Source organism: Myripristis murdjan, chromosome 13, assembly GCF_902150065.1.
Source record: "Myripristis murdjan chromosome 13, fMyrMur1.1, whole genome shotgun sequence".
Lineage (NCBI taxonomy): Eukaryota > Metazoa > Chordata > Actinopteri > Holocentriformes > Holocentridae > Myripristis > Myripristis murdjan.
This window is the reverse complement of record NC_043992.1, coordinates 21,316,918-21,327,558: the sequence shown is the minus strand read 5'-3', so window position 1 is coordinate 21,327,558 and position 10,641 is coordinate 21,316,918. Positions and strand designations below refer to the sequence as shown.

Sequence of the window (10,641 nt, the reverse complement as noted above, 5' to 3'; positions counted from 1 at the left end):
GATTCAGCCCCTCGTCCAAGTCACTCCCACCCTTAACACCCACATGCAAGCTCATGCATGTGGGTGGGAGAATTTTAAAGACAATTTTCTATCATTATATGATGGACAGTAAGTTTTTCGAATCGTAAATCATGAGCCTTGTTTAACAGTGATTTGTCAAAATGATGAATTACCTACACAAGCTTTAAGGCAAATCTCCAAGCATGTAGCCAAGAGAATGACTGAAGCTGAGTTTAGTAGGCAAGTATAAAAGCACACAACAGCTGTGGGAGCCAGAAACAGGATGGCCTCAGAGTCAGTTACTCCATGGCTGAGGTCCAGTGTCACTACATGTTCTCACCCTGCGCCTTCCCACGTTAATCACAGAGGATAAAACCCTGGCAAACATACCGTCATACCTGGGAAACTGTTACATGTGGACTGGCATGACACCAGTCCATACACAAAAATATTTGAAGTGCTTATTCATTCACATATTCTTCTGTCAAGTTTTTGAAAATACTTTTACTATATGCACAGATTTTGGAAACATAATACTACAATTTCTCTTCTTCAGTAATAATAAAAATAAATAGATAGATAGATAGATAGATAGATAGATAGATAGATAGATAATAAAAAACTGAATCTACCGTTAACCAGAATTCCTACATGAGGTAAAAATCAGTGTTTTTCAGTGTGCATATTTTTTTCTTATGCTCTCCCATATACATACATTTCTCATTTATAGCTTTGTTGTCATATTCTAAACAGGATGTTGATTTAAGGAGACAAACTTAAAAATATATTTTCCATAAAAGAAAGTAAATTTAAGCATAAATAAATTTTTCCCCTTCTCTTGCTCCCTCACTTTCACTCGTTCAAACACACACACACACACACACACACACACACACACACACACATTGATACGGCACTTTCCCTGTCATCCTGTCATTCGGTGAGCACAGCTACTGTGTCGACAGCCCAATAGTACCCTGCCTGACCAGATCCTCACAGCCAATTTCACCATTTGACACACACCCACACCGACTCACTCACACATGCACACATTCACACAGTGTAAAATCTCACCTGATTGTCATGAGCCATTTCATGTTTTTGACACCATGCTTCAACTATGCCATCTTACCTCCATCCTCAATTACCTACCATTCACTTCAGGCACATGCACACAGATTAAAAAGTCATACATGTCTGCCTGCTGAGTGCCTGCTGTGCTTTAATTAGTGTTTCTGCATTAAATTTACAAAGTTAGTACAGTCACAGTCACTGGAGATCATCAGAAGCCTCTTTGTTCATACACAGCTATCACACAGATGAAGCATGTTGAGGAGCTGGTGTTATGGTTCATCTGCTAGATACTGAGAATAAAAGGCCTGAATAGGGTTTTCACATCAGAACAAATTGTAAACACAGTCACTTTTGACAGAAAGCATATAGAACCATATGCCACTGGAATCTTACGGATTATAGCTTTGATTTGAGCGCAGACAAATTGTCCCAGCATTAAAGCTCAGCATTATAAACTTTAAATCAATATCATGGGCAACTTGTTCGAGGATTATGGCTGATACCAGAAAAAAATGGTATGTCCACATGGATTATTAGACTGTATGTGCAAATATGTGGTTTTATTTGTTTGTTTGTTTGTTTGTTTATCTGTTCATCACTGCCATAGACATGAACATTTATTCTTGGTGCAGAAATAAAACCTGAGGACATTGTTCAAACATTGTATCTCTGTTCTACAATACAAAACAATTATTACTAGTCATAGTATTATCAGTGGTAATAGTAGTATTGTGTTGTGACTGAAATGTGTCCTTCAGAGTATGTTCCATTCATAAGAACTAGAAGAATGATTAAAAAAAGAAGGAGTAAATCAATAAATGAATAAGTGAATAAATAAATAAATAAATCAAAAAATGCCAGTATTTATCAGGTTCATCAGCCAGGCTGAGATGTGGCTGTGGCCTTGACCAACACTGAGCTGCATGTCACTCAGCCTTTGTTTTATTGATCTCCAGTCGAAAGACAGAAGTCAATGCTTAGCCATAACTTCATCTTTCATTCTTCATCTCCTGTGGCAGGGGCACCGCTTAATAAGCAATTATGTTTCAATGGGAGGACAAACTAACAAGTCTCAGGACTGAGTTTCTGTAACAGTATCCCTGGTACTCTGAATAGATGCCACCAACGGGCAGAGCAGACACGCCCTCTCCACCACTCGGAGTATCCTCAGGGTGTGGCATGACTTCCCTTTGAAACAGCACAGAGACATCGAGACATCACTTCAGCTGGACGCGGCTCTCTTTGATTAACATCCAACAATATAGAACAAAAATACTCTGAGATTGGCCAAGAAAGAAAGGACAGATGTGACTCAGACATGATTAATAAAGAAATGACAGTAATACATGTGGGTACTTTTTGAGAAATGGAGACAGATGCAAAAATCATAGAGATGACAATGCCTTTTCATTCAGATCAGCATCAAAGACGAGGACAGGAAACAGACATCTGCGCAGAGAGCACCAGACAGCCATTTTCCTTAAAAGTGGATGGCTTTAATTAATAAATGCCATTAAAACACATCTGTCGACACCCACATTACCCCTTCAGGTGACATGGCAGTAATAATTGCAGTAATCACCATCATCATCATGATCATTACAGTCATCACTCTTAAAATGTCTCATTCAAGACGGTAGCAGCAACATTACGTCCCTTAATGGTACTAGCAAATATGAGTGGCAGTGGGTTTACAATTAATTTTTAGTTGAAAATAAGACATCCACCATTTTGACAACTGACTCTTACAAAAATGACTGATAGCTGAGAATGTTAAGATATCAGAAGATCCTCAGTATTTTAGAGGAAATGCATGACAAAATTGGAGTAATGAGTTTTTACTTTTTTTTTTTTCTTTTAAAGTGCACACATTGTGTTTTGAAATAGAAGTCTACTCATTTTTTTCACATTGTATTGTTGGAGATTTAAATGACTATACGTGTTGTATGTGTACTGGTAATTTACATTTTGTTTATATCAGTGCACAATTCACATTTGCATTCACATGTGAACGGAGCACAAATCATTTACCAATTTACCAATTAATTTTCTTCCTTTGACAACATCTGGCAACCACTCACACAAACTTAACCACCCCGCAGTGCACGCCTGTTTACACATGCAAGCACACAGACATAATTGGTCATTACACTAGATAGAGCAGGTGATATTAGACCAGTGTTTCTTAAGCCGAACAATCCAGCTTGATGCATGACACACTGTGATTAGTAAAAGACCAAAATTAGTACAGCTTCTTTGCTATGACTTCACCTCTCCCTTTCTTAATTTTCTCAGCAAACAGCTTTGGGAGGTAGTATTTAGATAGCTAACAACCTTTTCTGGAAGAAAAAAAAAAGTAAAAAAAAAAAAGCATTGATCTCATTGGCATTGCAAATCAGCATTGGCTATTAATTAAAGTCAGTAATCAAAAGTTAATGCTTTTATATATACTTTTTTTTTTTTTTTAAATCAAACGATGGCAAGCCATGATTTTAGTGATTAGTCAACTATGTAATGTTGGCAGTAGAGTCAACAAGAAACCAACCGTTTCTATTTGCTTTCTTTTTCTTTTTTTTTTTTTTTTTTTCAACCAATTAGACATAAAGCTTACACCAAGCCTTAGGTGAAAATGAAGGAACAACATGATGAATCAAATCCTTCCATGTTAGAAAAGAGGTTGAAACCGCTAGGCCAGCTGTGAGTCAGTGTAAATTCCTAAAAGCCTTTTTCTGGATACAGCACATAGGAAGAAGGAGAAGAAGAGGAAGATGAAGAGGAAGAAGAAGAAGAAGAAAAAGAAAGGGGAAGCGTTCTTTCTGGCAGACAGCAGATTGTGGATTAAGCACCAAAGGATGGCCACATGCACACATCTTCACAAATCACATCAAATAGCACAACAGCACACCCACACACTCGCATAGTCACACGAACATTCCTTACAAATCAAATCAAAAACAGGGCACACACAGAAGAAGAGTGATTTGCCAATTGGCCCGACCATCCACGCAGAAAATGATTTAAATATCACTGCAAATGGGGCCGGAGCGATTGCATCACTTCCGGTTCAGCAGAGCCAGTCAAATGCCTCTGGTGGCCAAGTAATTCAAAACTCCAGGAAATACATATATTGCCTCAGATAACCCATTGTGAGTGATTGCCGGGAAGCCCAACATTCAGAGAAAACAATCGTAGTGGTGCATTGAAAGTGGAGATTGCATTTCATTTGGGTGTTAAAAGCAAGTCCACGTATAGTACAAATAAAATCTATGAGGGAGGCGATAAGAAGGTAGAGCCACAATAAAGCTAGTAACCCACATCAATATTATCTCTTTTCCACTGTGCAGGACTCATCTAATGATCAGCAGGGACAAGTGACATCTGCTCCCAGTATCGGCTGTTTAGTTGTGAAACAGAGATGAGAAAAACAAAGATCAATAACCAAATAAACATATATTCCCTCATCACTGTATACGGAGAGTTGTTTGTGGGAATCTTTTTACCGATTCTGTTTTTTTTTTCTTCTGGGTGCATGGCCATGATGGAAACAAGCAGTCTGATGAATTCACCTGTAGCTCCGCTGTAGATAACAATCACCTCTGGAGAATGAAAACATACATGATTCATCCTCACACCGCAGAAGGCAAGCATTTTCTGCATCACCGTCACAGGTGGGCTCATTTCACTGTGAAGCCTAGCGTAAAAAATATTTGTGGAAAATACATGTTGCATTTTTAGCTGAGGTTGAAAAATGCAGGAAATGTTGACAAGTGGCGCCGCGTGGTAGTAATTGTAAAGGTGAAATGAGAGCGTGTTTTATTTTGGTAGAGGATAAATGCTGCCATAACAACACACATTATGCCTGATTGACATTTACAAAGGACACGCAGGGATCTCACTTCTAAGCTTCCAGTCCACACACATACACACACATGCTCGAGTATATGCATAGACACACAAATTCTTAGTGTGGGTTTATAGTGCATTTACAAGCTGCATTTTTATGGGTGCACATTGATCAGCATCTCTTCACCTTGTTGCTTTATCAGAGAAGCAATCGATCCTGAGGGGGAGCAGATGCTATCACCTAAACTTAACCACTTTTCAATATTTGAGAGGAAGAGGGAAACAGGGAGGGAGAAAGGGGGGATTGAGAGAAATGGAAAGAGCACAGCAGTGGCAAAACTCCAGATAAGGATAGGTATACAAAGTTATTTAGAAACCTTAAGTGTCCCCAAGAACTGCTACATATTGCATTTTTGTTTTCACCCTGAACACTGAGCCACTGAAAAAGCATCGTAAATTGCATTTTGTCAAAGACTAAATTTTGGTCTTCAATTCTAACTGGCTGAGTCGTGTTCACAGCCCCTGTAAAAGGCCTAATAAACACACACCTGTCACTGCTTAACAGTGTATTAAAGTATTGATGCACTAACTAAAAATCAGCAATCATGCTGGTCCTCATGTGTTGCTTAGCAACCACATTGTTGAGTTGCTGATGAAGAACTGTACCGCTAGGAAGAAAAGAGCATTTTCTAATGACTGAAAAAGTATAAAAGTATATTTTTACTGTTTCTGCGTTTTTTTTGTTACAGTGGTGTGTTTTACCATTGCTGTTTCACATCATGTCTAACAACTCTTAAGCTGTAAAAAAAAAAAAAAAAAAATCAGTGTTAACTGCGAACACTCGATTATTATTGCCTGAGTGAATTTTGAGAGTTGGGAACACTATCCAATGTTTCCTATAAGTCTGACTCTTTGTAAATATCAGGTTTCATGCATGGCGCTGATAAGAGCAAACTTCAGAGTTCCTCAGAAGGACAGATTACCATCACAGAACAATACAGGTGATGATGACAAATTGAGAGTGATCACTGAGAGGGGATAGAGTAGATGAGGAATGAGAGGAGAGAGCGGGAGAGGGAAGATGAAAGATGGGGAGCGCTGACATGGTGAGGGAGCAGGTCAGGGAGAATAAAGGATAGTGGATGAGAGGCAGGGATAGACTGAGTAGGAGGGCTGGATAGAAGGAAACAGAGAGGAGGGGATCGTCCTTTTGGTAGAATAGTTCTGATTGAGGTCAGTTTTCCCACCAGATGAGACTCCACTTTAATCACCCTCTGTTCGTCTCATCACTATGGAGGGGCTGGCCTCATCAGGGAGAGAGGAGAGACAGAGATGCAAGAGAGAGAGAGGGAGAGACAGACAGACAGATCAACGAGAGAGAAATCACAGAGAGACACATACAGAGTGAGAGAGAGGGAGTTTGACCTACTGCAAGAAGAGGAATGCAGCGACAGAGAGGATGGGACAGATGTGCTGAATAAGAGAGATGAGGCAAATTCATGATTAGAGAGAGAAATCTGAGAGGGACAAAGTAAGGGATTCGATGTGACTGTAAGAAAAGGAGAAATGCAAATGCTTCGTGACATATAATGATTCACCAATACAGATAAGGAAAGAGACAGAGAGTTTGATCAGCCAGGAGAGAAAAGAAGAAATAGGATAGAGAGAGAGAGTGAGAGAGACAGAGAGAGAGAGAGAGAGAGAGAGAGAGAGAGAGAGAGAGAGAGAGCACAAGGCTAAGTAATTAGCCAACACATCCCCAACATGATAAATTGAGAGGGATCCGACTGACTCAAGTAGAAATGCAGAAAGGAGTGATGCAAGGGCACAGAGAAATAGAGGATGTATCTCTGTGTGTGTGTGTGTGTGTGTGTGTGTGTGTGTGTGTGTGTGTGTGTGTGTGTGTGTGTGTGTGTGCGCGTGCGCACGTGCACGCGTGTGGGCAGAGAGGCAATAGAGAGGCAACATACAAGGAGACATGCTGATTAACCAAGAATAAAATGGAGATGGTATGGAGTGAGCGACTAACATGTGCCGAGACAAGGGTAAAAGATGGAGAGAGATGGAGGGGAAAAGAGAAAGATCAGAGAATCAGAGAGAGAGGGAGAAAGAAGTAGAGAAGAAGACAGGATTCTGGTTTCAACATCAAGTCCCCCATCTGTCTGCTGCCAGAGTGACCCCTGCTTGGCTTTGATTCATAATTGCACAGCAGGCTTTAAAGGGAGAAGAGACACACATACTGCACAGAGGTGAACAGAACTGAGCACACACACACACACACACACACACACACACACACACACACACACACACACGCTCAAGCTTACATCATACACGCTGGAACACAGACACAGAGAAACACACACACACACACACACACATACAGATACACAGACATGCTCAAGCTCACATCATACACACTAGAACACAGACATAGAGAAACACACACACACACACACACACATACATTATGCCAGAGCCCTATTCATGAAGACACTGAGCCATGAGCACCATGACTTTATTATACAGCATATGTATACATGTGTGTATGTTATATGAGACAGCTGTACATACACGGCTATTCTGGGAAGTGAACCTGTACAAGAACTATTCTATCTCACATGTCCTTCTGTCCACTTACAAACAGTCAAACAACGCCCTCATCACACAAGCCCCCTCTGTCTTGGGTCCTGATGAAAGCAGTAGCCGCAGTAACCGTGACAGTGATGGCGGGCAAAAGCCTTGTTAGAGGCAATGATGATGTCACAGGACAGGGGAGTACAACAAGTAAAACACTGGTGTCAGAACAAAACAAACACCTTGTTTTATTGTCTTCAAAAGGTCACCTTTCAAGTAACAATTGGCTGACTCGCTTATTGATGCCCTCACATCACTGGAAAACAAATCTATATGTCTTCAATCCACTCTGTGCAAAATCACAGAGTGGATTGAAGTTAGACTCAACTGATCATTATTATTATTATTATTATTATTATTATTATGGCTTTTCAGTTTTATTCGACAGTCACAGCAGAGAGAGAGAGGGGATGGCATGCAGCAAAGGGCCTTGACTTGGTTGCAAACCCAAGATGCTGCGATCGGGACAGAGCCTTAACAAGTGGTACGTGCTCTACCATGTGAGCTGCCAGGGCTGGGCGCCCACATGAGTTATTTGCTTATTCCTCATTTTTCTTTCAGTTGAGTCTGATACATCTTCAGTCGAAGCCCAGCTGTTTTGCATGACACAGCTTTAACAGCTCTTCTCATGTCACTGCCACCTTCATTATCATGGACAGAAAGATTCAGAAATCTATGTTCATGGATTTATTTGCATGGACGGTTTTGCATCTGCATGCGGCACGTGGTACTGCATGTACAAAACCATCTGAATCAAAATCACCTGTGATAATTTAACTATGAGAGTGTAAAAATCAACATTAAGCCAGCGTTAGTATAACTTCACACCTATCAGAGTTAATTTGGCACTTCAGGATAGGAATGACCAGACGCCCAGGAGTAGAATCAGCTCTGAGAGTGGACCTACAATCTCCAATCAACACTTGCCAACTCCAGATACTATAGCTAAATGAAAAACCAACACTTATTAACAATGGGTAATTCCATGTGTGTGTTTATGAGCGTGTGTGTGTGTGTGTGTGTGTGTGTAGTATGTATGAATGTGTGTCACTCCGTACAAATGCAAGTGTGTTATCTGTGTGTCTATGTCCCTGCTCTAACCTTGGTGCTGGTGTCATCCCAGAGATATATGAATTTGGGAGGAGTCTCAGGCCCTGCAGACACATTAACAGAGTGCCGTTTCACTGAACTGTTACTCTGCACACCAGGAGGCTGCCTTTAAATGTGTTGGCATAATGCTAGAGACAGCCAGGGAGACAGAAAGGCAGAGAAGACACAGGGACAAAGAGCTTTCTGCAGAGAGAGAGAGAGAGAGAGAGAGAGAGAGAGAGAGAGAGAGAGAGAGAGAGAGGGAGGGAGTGAATGGGAAATCAGAAGATAAGGATATTGAAAGTGCAAATGATTAAAAAAGGGAGTACGATATGCTGTACTGATTTAGGATTTAGGCCATAATCTAGTGTGCGTAGAGAAGTAGGAGGGGGTGTTAAGAAGAGAGACGGACACCTTAATGCGGCCTACAATGAAGAAAAGTAGTTTGCATGATAATTGTGTGAGGATGCTTCAGAGCTCCTGTCTAAATGATGAAGCTTTAGCCTGTAATTCTCTCACAATTAAGTAAAGAGGAAAATTACATGGTAAGGTAATGTGCTTCATTCTTGCTCTCGATTAAGCTCTTCCTCATGCTGTTCATTCATTTTGTTTTCAATATCCTTGCAAACCAGGGCAGGTATTTACTATTTACTTTTAGAGCAAGTATTTTTTTTAATCATGATTGTTTTTTGTTTGTTTGTGTTGTTGTTGTTCTGTTGTTCCTCATATAGTAGATACAACGGTTTGACTTAACCTACAGTGGCAGTTTCTCAATTTTAATTTGATGCTTTGCATTCATGCTGGCTTGAAACCCACATGTTAAAACAGTTGGCTATGCAGTGGCTGCTGAGAGTGGGGATGGTGACAGTTCATTAAAATGTTACAACTGTCCCCTTATGATGACTCAGGCCCACCAAGCCTCCACCCCAGGGGCTGCCAGCCACATTTGCCACAACTGTGACAGTGACTGACGCCTTTATGTGACACATGTACATTCAGGAATACAGTCCACACACACACACACACACACACACACACACACACACACACACACACACACACACACACACACACACTTAAACTCAGCAATTTAGAAGATGTGTTTTTTCTCATTTTTCAAACTATTTATTCTTTGTTCTTCAATAATATTCTTGCATAAATTGGATAGTGTCAGTCTTATTTCAGCAAATAACCTCTATCCCCAGTTAGTGTTACAACTCACTCCAGTAGTGTGGTAGGTTGTAACAGCGGAGCTCTTTGTATTTGACATTAATTCACATAATCTGTGGCTGTGTGGTAGATTTCCAAGTGAGTTTTATTTGTGCTAGACAAACATGAGTGCTGTGCATCAAAGTTTGAGAGCGATCTAGCATGAAGAACCACTGAGCTACTGATGTTCAAACAAAAAATGCCTATCAATCTATCTATCAAATCTAATATCAGATATGTACTAGATTTGGGTCTTCAGGGAAAGTAAGATGACTGATAAATGCTTGTAAGTGTCCAAGTTCTCTGTTGTATCATACATTTTGCAAACCCAACCTATATGAGTCAAGCCTCTGACCTTCTGGCCACTGTCCAAATTCTCAATGAGCCATGCTATCTCTGCCTGTTTGTCTGCCCTGCAGCCCGAAACGACAGCCCATAACTCATTCATGTACAGCTAAACACGTCAGCACATACACATATAAGCTTCAATCACGTTATAGTAATGGCGCCATTTTTCCTTCTCCATTATCCACATTGAGTTAAAACAGTTGGAAAACTTTCTTCTTTCACCTTCACTCTGTCCTTGTTTGTACAAACACCATAATTACATTAAAAAGTGAATTTTATGGGGTTCTGATGGAAGTATAATGAGCGCTTTGTGTCTTTTTCTCATTATTTTTGGCATATCTGTCATATTTGCACCGTCAAAGCCCATTTTCCTTTGTTTATCTGTCTGGTGTTGATATTAGTCATTGTGATTTTACCATCTGCCCGACAGCCTTGGTGTGT

The 10,641-nt window shown here is 40.4% G+C and overlaps 1 protein-coding gene across 1 annotated transcript in view; it reads left to right on the top strand.

The window, feature by feature from the left end:
* si (sucrase-isomaltase) overlaps positions 1–7,666 on the top strand; it is a 93,644-nt gene extending 85,978 nt beyond the window's left edge. Inside the window, exon 48 of the mRNA XM_030066364.1 lies at positions 7,565–7,666. Coding sequence (XP_029922224.1) covers positions 7,565–7,666 — 102 coding nt within the window. The remainder of the gene's footprint in view (positions 1–7,564) is intronic.
* The last annotated feature ends 2,975 nt before the right edge of the window (positions 7,667–10,641 follow it).